The sequence below is a fragment of the Stylophora pistillata genome, chromosome 4, assembly GCF_964205215.1.
Source record: "Stylophora pistillata chromosome 4, jaStyPist1.2, whole genome shotgun sequence".
In the NCBI taxonomy this organism is placed as follows: domain Eukaryota; kingdom Metazoa; phylum Cnidaria; class Anthozoa; order Scleractinia; family Pocilloporidae; genus Stylophora; species Stylophora pistillata.
The window spans coordinates 22467156-22484261 of NC_142522.1; the positions used below are offsets into that span (position 1 = coordinate 22467156).

General features: G+C 39.0%; 2 protein-coding genes and 1 pseudogene across 3 annotated transcripts; all 3 read right to left on the bottom strand.

The window, feature by feature from the left end:
- Positions 1-47: 47 nt before the first annotated feature.
- On the bottom strand, positions 48-4759 carry LOC111323683 (leukocyte cell-derived chemotaxin-2-like). The gene is made up of 6 exons (XM_088756571.1): positions 4527-4759; positions 3980-4045; positions 3263-3365; positions 2389-2555; positions 1776-1961; positions 48-772 (listed from the first exon to the last, which is right to left on the bottom strand). Exons 1-5 carry the CDS (start codon positions 4582-4584, stop codon positions 1777-1779), a joined length of 579 nt encoding a protein of 192 aa, XP_088612697.1. The 5' UTR covers positions 4585-4759; the 3' UTR covers positions 48-772; position 1776.
- Positions 4760-8844: 4085 nt separating this feature from the next.
- Positions 8845-10175, bottom strand: LOC148732894 (uncharacterized). The gene is made up of 3 exons (XM_088756572.1): positions 9932-10175; positions 9704-9803; positions 8845-9294 (listed from the first exon to the last, which is right to left on the bottom strand). The coding sequence occupies exons 1-2, from the start codon at positions 10139-10141 to the stop codon at positions 9708-9710; spliced, it is 306 nt and encodes a 101-aa protein (XP_088612698.1). The 5' UTR covers positions 10142-10175; the 3' UTR covers positions 8845-9294; positions 9704-9707.
- A 2208-nt stretch (positions 10176-12383) lies between these two features.
- LOC111323619 (leukocyte cell-derived chemotaxin-2-like) lies at positions 12384-16558 on the bottom strand (annotated as a pseudogene). Its single transcript, XR_002694176.2, has 4 exons — positions 16357-16558; positions 15299-15403; positions 14081-14260; positions 12384-12595 (listed from the first exon to the last, which is right to left on the bottom strand). The product of XR_002694176.2 is annotated as a leukocyte cell-derived chemotaxin-2-like (transcript).
- Positions 16559-17106: the final 548 nt, after the last annotated feature.

Genomic DNA, 17106 nt, shown 5'->3' on the forward strand with positions numbered 1-17106 from the left:
TCGCAGCAACTGATGAGGGAAAGAAAAGAAAATTTCAAAATGTCGGGTCAATTGAACTACTTTTTGTATTGTCGTCAAAAAAGTCTTGATTTCACTGAAGACACAACTTGCTGTGTTCAGTTGGTATAAAAATCCCCTTCAACTAACAATTTATTGGAAACATTTTATGCCGACAGGAATATTGCTGCAGTTCATTTTCTTTTAGGTCTTAGAATGAACCTACGCTGAAATTTTGTTCTTTTACAATGTTCACTTAAGGTGTTGTAACGATGGCCATTCTAAGGACAGTCTTGAAAGACTGAAAAGGAGATTGCTTCGATTATGTCTGTAACGGCAAAGCGGAATTTAAGAAACAAGAGAGCTGCCCGAGATATATTCAGTGGGATATAGTCTGGAATTGTTTTTGAGATTAAAGATTTGGCGAGTAACAGTGCAGACTTGCTCCGTATGGATAGAAGGACAATTAAATCTTAAGTTTTAACACTCGGGGCCCGGTTGTTCAAAGTGCGGATAACGTCTGTAAAATGGAATGGCAGTATTTAAAAAGAAATCTAGGAAGTCTGAGCGAGTAGAGAAACTTAACAGATATAAAACTGGGACGAAGTTAATTCCATGTTTTTTTTTTAAGTGTGGTACAACTTTAATAGCCTTGCCTTTGAACACCAACACTGAATTAAACTGCTTCTTGGTAAAATGTTCAATATCGCTAGCTAAAGTTTTGAGTGAAAATATAAAAATTATTCAAGGTAGAATCACTCGATCGTCACAATATCTGGAAACAAAGATACAGATAACAATTAGTCAGCCACCAAGTATTGTTAGACCCTTTTTCTCTCTTTCTTTCTCTAAGAATAGCAACTGTGCTAGACGCTGGGTAGATTCTCCCAAAAAGCTATGGTATAATGTCAAGTTTTTCAGGCGAAATATTAATGCATCAAAATAAGCCCATCAAATGGACGCGCACGGATCATTTGAAATGAATTCGTCCCCCAGAACGTTTAAAGATAAAAGCGACAAAACACAAGGAGGGACAATTTTTGAGGCTGAAAAAATTAAGTAGTGAGCTCGCGTCTAAATAAACGTCGTGGTATTTACTCAGTGTGTTCAAAAGCGCAAGTGTTATAAGTTTTCCTAGGTCCGCACAGAGTACTTAGGAAAACGTATATGGTTTACAGTATGCGATCGTTAACAAATGGTAAACACCACAGCGTACACTATTGAGTTATGGATGCACGCGGGAGGTTGCTAAGCACGAAAGAAGCGTAAGAGTCGCTCGAGGCGACAGCCGAGAGCGACTCTAGCTTCTTGAGTGCTTAGCAAACCTCCCAAGTGCATCCATAACTCAATAGTGTACGCTGTGGTGTTTACCATTTGTTTTATAACATAACATTGATACATTGTAGCTAAAGAGTTCCCGTTTATTTAACAAATCTTACGCGACCACAAAAAACAAGCGCGCGCGGAAAAATAGTCTTTGCATTTGCTCACGTCAGCAGCGTACACCCATGGGCAAATGGGGAACGCTAAATTGACCAATCAGAGCGCGCGCTTTACTTTGGTTATGTTATAATACATCTTTGTTCACAAGAAGTTCTTTTGTTGTTTGGTCGGTTGATCTCGTTTATGATTTCTTTCGTTCCTTCGTTTACTGTCTTCCGCTTTCGTTGATTGAATTCGTAAGTATCAGTGCATTTGTCCATTTGAGGTCATATTCATTCGTTCCTCTATTTTTGCTACCCTCTGGCGAAAACAAAAGGAAAAATAACAGCACTTACTTTAACATGTGACAAAAGAAGTAGGATCCATCAGCTTCCTGTCCTTGTAGAGCTCCACATGTACATGATTTGTCATACCAGGGTCCGCAGAGGCCCTGTCAGTCATGGTACCAACAGAAGCCCCTGGATTTACCCTTCTTCCATCGCCGACTGTCTTCTCTACATAAAACATCTTCACTTCATAACCTGGAAAACAAAGTAACGGAGGGAGACTGTTTTTGCACTGGAAGGAAAAACTTTTTGTGTAAAGAATGGACTGAGTAATCATAATCACAAGTGCTGGACAAAGATAAATGTGAGAGCTCCCTTGAGAAATCGAACCAATAATACTTTAGTCAGTCGGGTGACTCTACCAAATGAGCTACGCATGAACTCATACGAGACCCAGGCAATGAAAATTTTTTGGGGGTCTCTACAACGAGAACCGTCCGATTAACTTCTCCTAATAAAATTTAACTTAAGTAAGAGCCAAGGTAGTGTCTGTACCCAAATCGTAACGCATGCAAGGAAATCCGAAAATTTTAAAACACAACTTCCTTGCAATAAAAGGAATAGATCGTGCTGATTTACTTTTTTTTTGTACTTTTACATTCTATTTCTTTTGGCTCATTACCTTCCCAGGCTCCAGTTCCCCTAAGGACGAGACCAGTGTTGTAGGGCTTGCCGATATGTCTGGATGAACTATAAACAGAAAGTTTACGTACAACTGTCGCGGGAAATGGAGCGTACACACGAGAACTCACAGCACACACGATATCAACGCCTCTGTGGGTACGACCCCTACATTTGGAATACAACAAAAAAAGTAGTTTTCATCTTTTTGTAAATGCAACCTGTCAGCTCATGAGATCTCACCTGGTGCCTTACTAATGATAGAGACAGAAGGAGATGGAGAGAAAGTGTATTAAGCTAATGTTTAAGTTACCTTAAGAAACGTAAATAATTAGACAATTGAGTTTTGATGCTAATTTTCATACCAAGTTTCAAAACAGGAGAGAGCCATTATTTTCAATTTCTATAGTTAATTTTTTTTAAAGAACAAATGGTTTTGAAGTGGAAAAAAAATACAACTTTCTTGGACAAGATAACGAACACGCCCGTAGAAAGTCTAAATATCGAGTAATCGTGCAGCATTATATTAACAGACTTAAAGCCCAGAGATCAGCCAGGGATTCTGAAAGTGATTATTTCAATTACCGTATAATTCACTGTTAAGTTTAAAGTTTTATCGGATATTTTAGAGGGCACCTCAGAATTGCTGAATTCTTCACGATAAGATTGGCGCCGATCCAGTTATATCTACCGCTGAAACGGATGATTTCTGTATGCTGCTGGCCCAGTATTTTTGTTGATCGGTTATCAAAAAAACCAGGTGCCGACTGCTTTAAGATCTCCTCCCCCCTCCCCCCAGAAATTTAGAAATACCCAAACCGGGTATAAAAGATGTCTTTTAGGATTTGACGTATCTGATGACACGTTCGCCATACCCGCTTCTTCCTGCTCCATACGCACCACTGCCCCACCGATCTGTTCCTCTTATTTGGTTGGAAGGATTACTGGAACAAATCTGCGCAAAACAATCGCTGCCACCTGGAAGTTACCATGAAATTTGATCAGTTTGACAAACATTAACCTTGGTCAGGAAAGAGGGGAATGAGAGATGCATCGTAACGAGGGTCAGGGGCGTAGCTATGTCAGGTAGAGGGGTTCATAGTCGGATCCTTATTCGCCTCTTTATTTAGAAAAATTGCTAATTTACATTCATCTGACAAGTCTCCAAGCGTCTCTTTTGAAAAATGAGAAGAGTGTACGCCTTATGGATTAGTAGCTAGAGGTGTTGTGTTTCTTGGTTTAGTTTAGTACAAAAAGTCTATTCAACCGCTGCGCCTCGAGTGCAACTTTTTTGTTCTTACATTTTGACCTCATCTGCGATCTGTTACCGAACAGACATGCACGCGGCGATATAGAGTGGCCTGTAGCGTAGCCAATCAGGTTGCAGCATTTGTAATGGAATGTTAATAGACTTATAGTGAAACCGGATAGAAAAACCTCGAAGTGCGTCAAGACTTTTGCCTCTCATCATGTACGCGGAAACTGAGAGATTTCCTAGAGTCTTATAGAAGTATACTTGTGTTTCAAGTTTTTCAACAGCCCATAAACCTCAAAAACTTGACGGAAAAATAAATGGGAACCAGAAGTTTTACCTGGTGTTGGTGGCGTTCGCCTCGGTGGCGTTCGCCTTGGCTTGCCTCCGCCGCCACAGCCAAAAACTAAAACAACAAAGACAACAATTGCATCTGTAACAAATTTAGGACAAAGAAAAATAGTTCCCAGACACAGGATTCAAGCCCCTTGCCGATTCGGGTTCTTTGCTCAAATGTAAAATTAGAATTCGATGGCCACCTATGCATGACAACAATAAAAATTATAGAAAAGTCAGGACGATCTGTTGTTTATCGCGATGTGTGTTTCCAATCCAAATGCAAATTACTCGCTTTTCGTTTCTTCTTCCATGTGATTCTTAGGAACTAGAATCAGACAAAAAAAAAATGAGTATTTTCCAAAGATAAACTCCATTGTTTTGGATCAAGCAATTCTAATTATGTGTTTCATCGCGTTTTAGTTGCAAAGCAACTTGTATAAGCAAAATTTTAATGATGAGTTTTCTGAGGAATTTGTCGTCTTCCAGTTTTGGTAATCTAATTATTTAACAAGTTGCAAGCAAGCTAAAAGACTAGGGAGTTTACCAACCTTCTTGAGACTGGAACATTCCAAGGAGGACGATCGTAACAAGGAGCGGAAATTTCATTAGGAGGTTTTGTCTTTTCTACCTGTACTTCCGTAAGTCTCGGTGGCACTGATCATGAACCCAGCATTACAAACATCCATAAGTATATGGCGTTTTCTATATTAGCTCATCAAGAAGAAATGTTCTTTATATCCGTTTTCCTTGGCCAGTGGTTTACGTATTGTTTACTTGTATACTACAACGGTGTTGAAAGACAATATGAATATATATAGCGACGTTTTTAAACAGAATATTGAGTGAAATAGAAAGAGAGCCCCGTCTTAAAAAAAAGCACGTTTTTAACCTAATTTCCCAGTCAAATTTAGATATTTTTCCCGCAAGACTAATACACATTTACCAGACATTTATTTTCTTCCTGTCTGAGGTTGGCTACCGATAAGCTAAGGTAGACCATGAAGTTTTTTCGTTATAGAAAGACGGTGGTCCTCCGAATTAACGATCCCTGAAATCTGCGAGTTTTCCAACTGTTTTTCAAAGCGTTTTTTATTTTCCCACATTGAAGTTAAACTTGTAATCCGACAAAACTACAGATTACAATAATTCAAAATTTCAAGTGATCTCCAAGTATAACTCCCGCATTATTTTCGAGCTCGAGCATCCGATATCATATTCTAAAACAATCTCAGAGACAAACCACAGGAAAATCGTGATATAAACACTGGATTTCAAAACAACTGTGCTGATAGTGCGGGATTTTAGTATCGAAGTCAAGGTTACATATCAAAATATTTTGGTGACCCGAAATGGTAAATTGTACAGTGTTTACGTACGCGAGGCTACTCATGTGGCCTGTGACATCATTAAAGGTGTATCTCTATTTGTCCGTACAGATCACTCCAAAGCGGCGAACATGATACCGCTATACCGGTTTTTTCTTCAACGCCTCTTTTTAAGCTAAAAATTCTTTTGAACGAGGAAAAAGGATTAATCAACGTAAACGTAAACGAATGATAGATTTATCACCGTTTTGATGAAACATTTATTTATAGAACTAGACGCATAGCTGTGTGAACTCGGGCTTTCAATATCGCACATCTGGAGTTATCTTTTTGGGACTGCCTTTTTGCCATCGTTACTGTCGTCACGCAATTTTGTCATTGCCGGTCATGAATAACTCTACTTGTGTTTATTTTTGTCTGCTGGAGTGTAATGAATGTTATGGTATTAGACACCTGAATATTGTTGGTTGCTTGCTCTAACGAAGACCCACGTCAAGGGCACCCCAGGACTCCCCCTGGCTACGCCCTTGTATATTTCCATATAGGAGTAGGTTCCTATAGATGCCAATACAGGTAGCCCAAGCTCTCTATATGAACCACACAAGGGACACAATATGGCATATCAATTTATAAGGATTTGTATGGGATTTTCTACTAGATATCCATGGAGGTAGTTAAAAGTGAAAATATTCAATAAAAATGGCTTACCTTATTCCATACGTGTGTTGTTTTGTTGTTTGCTCCTGGCGTCGTTATTTTACCGATTTAACTTGATTCAAGCGATTTTTTTTAATCCTGGTTTTCTCTTCTTAAAGATGATAAATTTAAGGTAAGTATGTTAATTAGTTACTTATCTTAAATTTAAACTTAGTCGCCACGTGTATTATTAACTGTCACTTCTTAAGATGTATGTCGAAACATACGAAACGTCAAGTAAAGTTTACTAATCTTGTTTTCCAACGTGCGTTTTACTGTCATCTTTGTAACTGCAGTTTGTGTGCTATTTCTTATCGAGCTACGATTGCCAAAGAAAAAGAATTTTTAAGTCTACTTGTGTTTATTTTTGTCTGCTGGAGTGTAATGAATGTTGTTATGGTACTAGATAATAATCAAAATAATATATCACTACATGATTTTACTATGGAGTGGCAGAGTGAATAGACAGCCACAGCACAACTCACTTTGAACTTTCTGGTTTCACAGACATGACTCTGAAAAAGGGTAATATTTTGAACTTTATTAATTTTAACCCTTTTCAATTTAAATATATCATTGTTCAGTGTATACTCTGAAAATAATGTATCAAGCTATTCAGTGATGGTACTTCAAGCAGCGCAAGAGTAACTTGAGGATGGCTTCTACCATAAATATCCCTTGCATGAGAATCGAATGTTTTCAAGCCCATATTACAGACAAATTCCTTCAGTTTTCTACCTTTTCTTCTGGGACGTTTCAGAGTAGCTCCTGGTACTCCAATCACATCTAAATATACGGTTGTGTTTACATGTAAAAATAATATGAGATAGCTCGTTTGATATAGCAGGTTTCGCTTGATATTCCTCGATAGATGGTTCACTCGTTAAGTATCGCTCGTAAATTGATCTATCGTAAAGTTCGCGGACCGACCCGTTCCCAAAACGCTCCACAAGTTTTTGCGTGGGTCTACCGCGAACGGTGTGTGACTTTATATATGCATTAGGCGTAATAGCTATCGAATTTCTTTCGCGTCCACAAAGGCAGCCATTGCTTCAGTTAGTGCTTTAGCCATACGCTCTAGGGTTCATTCTACGCATGCGCGTACACCTCACGCATGCGCTGTAATGGAACTGCGTTTTGTGACTGAAAAAAAGAAAAAAACCAAGCCGAATTTATACCTCGGGCATTTTCTTCGGAAAGCCTGAGTGAGTAAAAAGGCTGTGTGTCTATTGTGGAGTGAAATCCGGGTTCGGCTTGTGGGGGGTAATGACGTACAATGTATAAACTGCCGGAACTCATTGTATTATTGCTGTCTGGCTGACCAGCCTTTAGTTTCTTTACGGGGACGTGGCGACGATATTCGTCCACACGCACAGCATGCCAGTATTAGTGGAGATCGTAAAATATATGTCTTTCGCGAAAGGCGTCTTTTATAATCAAAACTTGTTGATGACAAACAAAATCGCGCCATTCAGTTCACCGTCGTAGTTCAAAAGCCGTCATAATGATTGCGTTTTACCCATGTGTCAGACATGATAATCACTCAAGTCTCATGTTGTTAATTTTCTCGCTGATTTTTTATGACCCGCGCGATGTCAGTTAGTGCTTGTAAACTATCAAAACTTCTGTGTTTTGATGTTTGAAACGGTTCCCTGGAAACGCGGGAAAGAGAATTTCTAAGCTTCCAAATATAGAAATTTCACCAGACTCCTCGAGCAACCCACACCTTTTGCGTTGGTTTAAGTTCCTCTTTTGAACGTGCTCCACGAAAACTGTTCGTTCCGCTCCCTTTGTGATTGCGATTACAGTTTCCGATGAGAAACCTCGCGAGACAGTTTCCCCATTATGTCACCTTCCTTCAATCTCTAGAGGGTATATAATTGTTTTTAGAGGGTGATGTAGGGTGATAAAAGAAATGCCTAACCGAAGGTAGCTAACACTGGAATAATGCGACGTTCATGCAATCCTTTGTTTCAGCGTTTTTCAGGTTGTTCCGTTTTGTTAGTATGTCAGAAATGATTTGAACGGAAGTGACTGCATGACTAATTGAGAAAAGGGCTAGACGTGTCTTCATATCTTGGATCTTAGACAAGTAATTGTCTAGTGTCTTCTATGTCCGTACAATGGCAAAATAGCTAGCATTCTACTCAGTTTGGATTACTCTCTATCTCGCCGTATTTAAGTATACTTTTTTCAAAATCGTAGGTTTCGTTTCTTGATTAAATCTGACAGTACTGATATTTGATTCATAATTTTACTTGCTGGTATACATTTCTTTGTAACTTAACCCGGAGTATTCGGTGTTACATCAAAATAACATCATAAAGCCACGAGGTTGTCAAGTTTACTCTTTATCCCTCGTTTGAATGGTGATACAGAGCGCTTTTCCACTGAGTGTGAACAACTAAAGCCCAACTAATCACAACATCCAATCAGTTGCAAGGAAAAACTTTCGTGAGTAGCCAAGGAGAACTCGGAGTGAAAAAACGCAAATAGCTCCTAGTGCGGGAAATCATGACTGATCAAAGTCGCGTTTGGTTTCAGTTTTGAATCCGATTGGTTGAAAAAACGGCAAGAGTTTTCTGGACCAATCGCCTAATGAGGTAAAGCAATACCAAAGCAATACCGCACTACTTGAGATATTCGATTGAGGATTGCTCCACTGATGCACTTACGAGTATTACCAGGTTAATTACATCTGGAAATCCGAGATTTTAGTGGTCAAGACAAAAGTGCTTTGAAATGAAAAGCTACTCTTCGAAGAAGTCCTCAAGTGTTACTTCTTCTATGAACAAAATACAGAGTTGACTTTCAGAAAAGTATATTGGATTTATGTCCCCATACGTACACAAAAACATATTAATATAGAAATATAATCTCATTTCACGTTAAATGAATCAAATCCCAAACTTTGACACAAAATTAGAAAAGTTCACTATATTTTGCACGATTTCTTTTGATGACCAGGTAGGCTACTGTTTCAAGTGACAACTAAGAGCCTGGATCATAATTAGTGGGCTGAAAATACGTAGATACATAGATACATAAATTTACGTTCTTTGTTTATAAATGGGAAATGCTATTTAATCTCTGTCGTTTATGGGATTCAGTGTCTTTCTGTCGTCAGATTACGTGGAAGGCCTGATAACTCCCGATGTGAGAGCCACTCTTTTCACCGACCTTACACTGATGCTTGCACATGTGGACCGAATGTGTATAATGCATCACTAGGAATGATCCTATCGCAATTCTGCTACATTCTCTACTATTCAATCTCTTCTAATCCTAAGAACATCTAGAGAACAGAGAAAAAGAGAAACAGTCATAAATTGAACAGCTTGCCGCGTCTACAACAAAAACCTCAAATGGACTAAAAGATCGAAAACTACAAGCCTACTACAGTGAACAAACAGTGACCCTCTGCAATAGGCCATTTTACAGTTGTGCACTTAGTTGCCAAGCCTTTGATTTGGAGTGAGGCTGGAGGTGACCTTGTTGTGATTGAGATCAGTATCTTGTTAGCATGGTGAGAACGAAATTTACATTTGAAGAGTAGCAACGTTTGTATCTTGACAACGGTCACCCTCAGCTTCACTCCTGTTGAAAAGCTTGGCAACCAAGCACGCGACTGTAAAATGGACTACTAGATTTCTAGAGAGTTTCCATTGGTTCCCTGGTAATTGACATCAATCAGTGGTACGCACCATGTTAAATTTGGTAATCACCAGCAGTAATTTCGTTCAAGTCTCTCATGAGTCCTTCAAGTCCTGCTATTTCTTTGTCAAGTTCCGATACCTCGGGAGCCTAAGACCAGATATCAAAAATCATACTAGTCAAAAAGAGTCTTCTTAACGATGAGCTCAGTAAGTAAAATTTGAAAGACGACGGGGGAGAATCAAAGCAAACGAAATACGCTTCCTTTATATCTTTACCTGATCTCTGGGCGGCGAAGATGGCAGACTCGGTGGCGGGTTTGATCTGCGCGCGAAGATGTCTTCATATTTCGGTGGTGGAGTCCAGTATCCATTCGGAGGCGTCCTTCGGTTAAAACCAACCGGAGGTAACTGTATGTCATCCGCTGGAGCCACGGGAGGTTTGGCTTTGGATTTTGGTGCTGTTGGCGGAGGAGACGAGTGAAGCATTGGAAAAACTGGTACCTATCAAAGGCACAAAGGATGTTATTAATAAGGGTGATCGAGTACGGCTTACGTGCGTGAGAAAATTTGACTCCAGTTAAATCATATTCCACAAGATCAAATAAATGTGCTTACAAGCATTGCAGAGGCCTTGATATGAAGCATATCATTTAAACAATACCTCCATCCAGTGCCCGAATCATCTTTTAAGAGCTACAGGTCAAAGGAAATTTGTTCGATTGCTCTCAAATTTTGACAGTAGCTAGCTAGTTTTACATATAAACAACAAAAACATGTCTCCGAATTTTTTATTTCTAAATACTTTTTTTTCAAGAGCGATTTTTGTACGATCACTCCACATTTTTTAAATCTTATTTCAAAAATGTTTTGTAACTTTTCGCTGAAATTGAATGTGGCAAATCGCAGACACTTTTTTTTTAGCGCTTTGGCCCCGGAAACGGAGGAACACATTAAATAAGCGTAAAACAAAATTCGTTTTGACATGTAACGTTCAAAAGGTGATTCGGGCGCTCGCATTTAGAAGTCGTGAAAAATTAGACAATTTTTTTTCAAAATTTTTTGTATAGTCTGATAGCCAGTCCTTTAAGCTTTAATTTGATATAGGGATTTAGATATCTACAATTTAAGGTGGCTCGTACCGGTTTTCATCTTTTTGATGGTTTGTAACTTTGAAAGAATACAACAGAAAGACTGACCAAGGCCAGTTGAACACTTTTACGGGTTTGAATTACATAATCATTGGTTATCCAAAAATAAGTGTCATTTCGTCACTAGCAGTTTCCATGGCAACGCTTTCATAGGCTTATTCAGACGCATTTTTTAGCTTGTGGCTTAAATAATTCGAAAACTAACCCGGTGAGCCCCTGAATTGTGGCTTAAATAATTCGGCGTCGTTCAAATTAATTGTATAAAATATATGTCAATTCTTTTAAATTATAAACTACTTAGACGTCAAACAACAGACGAAGCGGAAACTTTTGTCCTTTTATCTTGCTTGTACGCTACACGGTGCTTTGCTCCTAGAGTAAAGGCGTCAGGACCCAACATACAGAAAAAATAAATGAATGAGTAAGTCAGTAATCTTATAGCTTTAGAGAATTCTGCACATTATTCAAACTTCTCTCATTCGCAAAGTTTACGCAAAGGAAAAACTAATTCAGATATCCATAACAGGTCTCCTTTTATCGGGCCGTTTTTCGTCAAGTAAACATTTGACGGCGTATAGTGACTGCATTGTAATCCCAAACTCGAAGGATATCACTGATTTGTTGTGGGCTTGTGTTCGTACATGACTGTAATTTTATTATAAGAATCTCGAAACTAAGCTACGCAATCCCCAGGTAGAGACTTGTGCCACTGTGTTGACGTACATTAGCCTCAGTGGATGTCTTCACATTAGGTCGGCCACTATAAGGCGAGAGCAACGCACGGTAATATAGACCTTAAGTAAACCCCGACGGCGACGGCAAGAGGACTTAGAGAAACAAAAGATCTAATTGGCAGAACAATAGCTCAGCGCGTGCATTTTAAAACTTAGTACATTTCTTAGCCGTACTTTTCAAAAAATCACCAAAATTTGTGTCGTCTACACTGAACCGAAACCGCGAGGGTAAATTATTTTAATTTCCATTTGGAATTCGACACTACTTTTATACGTTGTGCTGAGGTTGAGTTGTGGCGCCGTATGAGATGGTAAACACATGCAACCACTTTCGAATTTCTAATTAAAAGTAGAAATTCATTTTCTAATCAACAACGTCTTCCATGGCGTTACCGTCCTGACTGCTGAAGGTCCCTAATGAGTGCGACCCATACTGGTCACCTATACTGGTGGCCTTACTGAGAGGGAGAAAGGGAGAAAGCCTTACCTTAGCAATTAACAAATGGTAAACACCACAGCGTACACTATTGAGTTATGGATGCACGCGGGAGGTTGCTAAGCACGAAAGAAGCGTAAGAGTCGCTCGAGGCGACAGCCGAGAGCGACTCTAGCTTCTTGAGTGCTTAGCAAACCTCCCAAGTGCATCCATAACTCAATAGTGTACGGTGTGGTGTTTACCATTTGTTTTATAACATAACATTGATACATTGTAGCTAAAGAGTTCCCGTTTATTTAACAAATCTTACGTGACCAGAAAAAACAAGCGCGCGCGGAAAAATAGTCTTTGCATTTGCTCACGTCAGCAGCGTACACCCATGGGCAAATGGGGGACGCTAAATTGACCAATCAGAGCGCGCGCTTTACTTTGGTTATGTTATAAGAAAACTTAGCTGGGTTTACTATCACTCCTTTCTTATCAACCTGTACGTGAACGTTATTGGTCATACCGAAGCCGTACTCAGGCGCCATGTTGGTCATGTAACAAATGAAATTCCCGGCAGAAACGTAACGTCCATTGTAAACTCCCTTCTTTACGTAAAACAACTTAACGCCATAACCTGATGGCAAAAGTTAGAAATGTGTCATCTCATCCCATCACAGCCCCTAATATCCCATTTGTTCCTTCTCGGGAACGATCCACAATGATTTAGGAGGTGAACTAAGGTATGAGCCCGGCCGGTGTCAAGAGGTTTTGTTATTTTGAAAATTTAAGGTGGCTCTGAATTTACGTTACCGGTTTGTTTAACATTTCATAATAAAAAGTAGCGGGACGAAAACATGACGTTTCGGCGACATGTCACAAGTGTGCGACTAAATTAGAATGAGATAGAATAGAACAAAAGAAAGTATATCATTAAATGAACGGTTTCGCTGGAATGGAGTCTTTTTTAGTGTTCGGAGTCGGTCTATTTTTCCTTATTAACAGCCTCTCCTAAATAGGACACTCAAACTTTCCCCGGCATTTCTTTATGGTGGCAAATTGCTCGTGAAGATTGTTGTGTACTACAACCAGTTTGTACTACAACCAGTTTTCACAAGTAGGAAAATCTCGAAAGATTTTAAAATCACAGAAACAAAGCGCTCACCACTAAACCAACAATGGGTTGTGTATGAATTTAAAAGTAATTCGTGTAATGCGAATCATAGAGACTACAACAACCGTCACCTCCACCTTTGCATTGAGGAGCACAGATATTCCGTCGTCGGCAAACATCTTAAGGATGAACACAATAAAAGAGCTAACAATCTTTACGAGCAATTTTTCATCCTAAAGAATTGCCACGGAAACTTTGAGTCATATTTATGAGATGCTATTAATAAGGAAAAAGAGACCGACTCTGAACACTCGAAAAGACTCCATTCCAGCGAAACTGTTCATTTAGTTCATTTACTTTCTTTTTTCCTTTTCTATCTCATTCCAATTTAGTCTCACACTTTTCTTCCTAACTGGGCCAATAATTTACATTGGATAATGGTGACATATCGTCGCCGAAACGTCATGCTTTAGTCGCACTACTTTTTATTATGAAATGTTATCCAAAATCTTTCGTCATCAGTGGTATTTTTAAGACGTTGCTATACTTAGGGGATCTTGGTGGGCTGAAGGCAGTTTGAGATTAAAAAGCTGGAGTTTGCTTATATAAAAGGTAAAGGCTGATAGTTTCTAAAGAAACTGTTTGGGGCTGCGTCGGTGGGTGTAACGAAATAATTTGAATATATCAACAAAATTGAAATGGTAAATTGGCCACCGTTACGATTATAAAAGCTGACGTTTCGAGCGTTAGCCCTCCGTCATTCGCTCCGACGAAGGGCTAACGCTCGAAACGTCAGCTTTTGTAATCATAACGGTGGCCAATTTACCATTTCAACTTTGTTGATATATTCAAATTATTATATAAAAGGTACTCTACAATGTTTGTAACACCGCGAGATTTTCCAGTTTTGCAATCGATTTTCATTGTCACAAATTAACAAGAAAAAACACCATGACTTTTAAAACATCTAACTTTGATCAACTGTCAGGTTCAATGTTTACGTTCTACCTTTCCATGCTCCAGTTCCTAGAAGGTGAATCCCAACGTTATGCGGTCTCTTGCTTTTCAAGTACGGTCTGTGCGAATGGAAGACTTTTGGCGGGAAATGGTGCGTACACCTTCGAACCAGCAGAGCACATGACATCAATTCCTTTGTGGGTCCAGCGAATCTTACCTTTCTTACAACACCTGCGTCGGAGGACAGTGAGCTCAACACAAACCATTGTTTGCATGAAAGAACCCAATTAGAACCCTTGTAAAACAGGTTCTCTTCCTTCCACCCCACCCCACCCCCTCCTCCTGACACTGATTTCTATCATTAACATCTCCTGCTTGGACATTATGGGGATAGAGAAGTCGCAGACCTCTTATTTTCAGATTATCGCCGAGGCCCAGTCGACCCAAATGCCTTGCCTTATTCTATAGAAGAAACGAGATTTCTAGATTGCTGACGGTCAAATTTCGAGAGGAACCGCATCTTTTTAACGTAGAGATCATAAAATATATTCGAGGAAAAGAATCAATGAAGATGCGAGGAAAACAAGCAAACAACAACCAAACAAACAACTTTTTTTCTTTTCTACGTGGGCACATGCTTACATCTACAAATAAAGACCAACCTTTTACTTAAATTTCAATCTCAATGAAAAATTCTTGTTATAATTATTATGGTTTGACGCTTATCACGATTTCAAAAGCAACAGAGGGGTTTAGATATCTCGAAAAGAAGCGATCCTCTTATAAAGAAGAGACAGCTATTACGAACGGCTGCTGAGAGAAATCTAAAAGTAAGGAGTTGGTAAAGAAAGTCTGCAATACGTTCTCTCCAAAATTATCAAGTTTCAAATGAATAAAGGTGGTAAGTTTCTAAAGAAACTGTGGTGCTGCGTTCGTTGATCATTCTACTAATTTATTCGTGTTTTTTCGTCACCATGTTCCCACCAATAGCGTAGCTCCACTTTCTGCATAAAACCCACACACGACCTCTGACGAAGAGCTAACGCTCGAAACGTCAGCTTTTTAACGCCTTACGGTGGCCAATTAACAAATTCAACTTAGTTGATATTACCAAACTATGAAGTTTCAACCCCGGTTCCCATTTCCTTGAAGTTCTGCGATTGTACAGAAATAATATTTCACAAATTCAAGGCTGCTAAGACAAACAGAAAGGAGAAGAAAGAGGAGATTTCTTGGATGACTTCCAAGAGTAAAGCTAAACATATTTACCTTGAGGCTCCATAAGCTCCACTGCCAAATCTATCCCATGCTCGTATCATGCTAGAGGGTTGCTGGAGCAGATCTGAGCAAAGCACTTTTTTTTACACTCTTCACCTAGAGATTATAAAACACCAATAGAGTCCCGGCTTAGTTTTTGCAATCTGCAGTTCTCTCGTACTAAAAAATGGTAGGGCAAACAACTTCCAGTTATCACAGTAGATACGTCTTTGGAACCCTTTGAAGGTTGTAAATAAAAATAAGCGGATAAGGCTGTTTCGTTTCGAGGCCATCAAAACTTCCTTATCCTGAATTGAAAATGACGTCTGGTCGAAGTCGTTTGCTTTAGATCGAAACTATAGTTGAAAGATCTTGGCAGAATGTCCCTTGGTGTACTTAATGCCCCAAAATTGGAGACAACCGAGCTTAAATTTTGAAAATATGATGTGTGTGGAGTTTTAATAGCTTATACTTCAAGTCATCTTCATGAACACAACGGCGAGGATCAGCCTTAAGATTAGTTCGCCATGTTTCGATCCCAGAGCAGCCCAAAAAATTGTCTTTGTAAAAAGTGCAAAAAAAAGAAAAGAAAAGCGAACCGCGTATATTCGCGTATTTCTGAAATAGCAAATCGATTTGTTCAAACTATTGTGTTGTAGAGGCAGTATCATTAGGACAAACCTTATCAGCATGAATAAAGGCTGATAGTTTCGAAAGAAACTGTTTGAGGCTGCGTCGGTGGGAATAACGAAATAATTTGGATATATCAACAAAGTTGAAATGATAAATTGGCCACCGTAATGATTACAAAAGCTGACGTTTCGAGCGTTAGCCCTTCGTCGGAGCGAATGACGAAGGGCTAACGCTCGAAACGTCAGCTTTTGTAATCATTACGGTGGCCAATTTACCATTTCAACTTTGTTGATATATCCAACTTATCAGCATGAGCTTTTCACACATCGAATCTTGTTAAAAGTTCTTGCCGGTTTAGCTAGCCTACACTGTGCAGATTGTGAATATGCATGTAACCCAGAAAATTTATATTTTACTTCGAATAGTCCCTGCCTTACCTTCCACTGATTGTGCAATTATTCCGAAGACAATAATGGCAATAACAAGCGAGAATTCCATGGTGAACTCCCTGATGATTTCAGATGATCAACCGCAACGCGAAGAGGACAATGCACTGGTGTACTTAGTGGAATTCTGTGTTAATTAATGTTATCACTGCGTGGATAAACAAATACCGTAACCCTTTTTTAGTGGATACACTTTCGGTACAGCTTCGAAACTGTTTAATTTAATATCAACTTCCTGGAAAAGTGAGAGTATCGTTCGTGAGATCTTAAATGGAGTAGTCGCCAAGTTTGTCTGTACTATGGAAAGTAACTTGTCTACCAACAGACTAACAATATAATAATAATAATAATAATAAAATCTTTATTACCGTGTCGATGTATTTAGCTCATAGAGCTAATTGGGGACACCTACTTTTACTAAATTAATAAAAGAAACTATGTACAGTATCATAATAAGTAACAATACAGCCGATAAACTATGCATTAAAATTTTTAAATATTTAGAAATATCAACAGTGTTCAAATAACATAAAAATACTTGTACCATGCAGATAATTAAAAAAAAAAAAAAAAAAAAAAAAAATCACGTGCTGCAAAGTTTGCAGCAGTTGCCACTGTCTTCCACTAGGCTGACCAGGTCAACTCTACGGATTCTAGTTTTAAAGATACTAAGGCTTGGTAGTTCACGCATACCATTTTCTAATTTGGACCAAATATATGGTCCTTGATACCTTAGTGTGT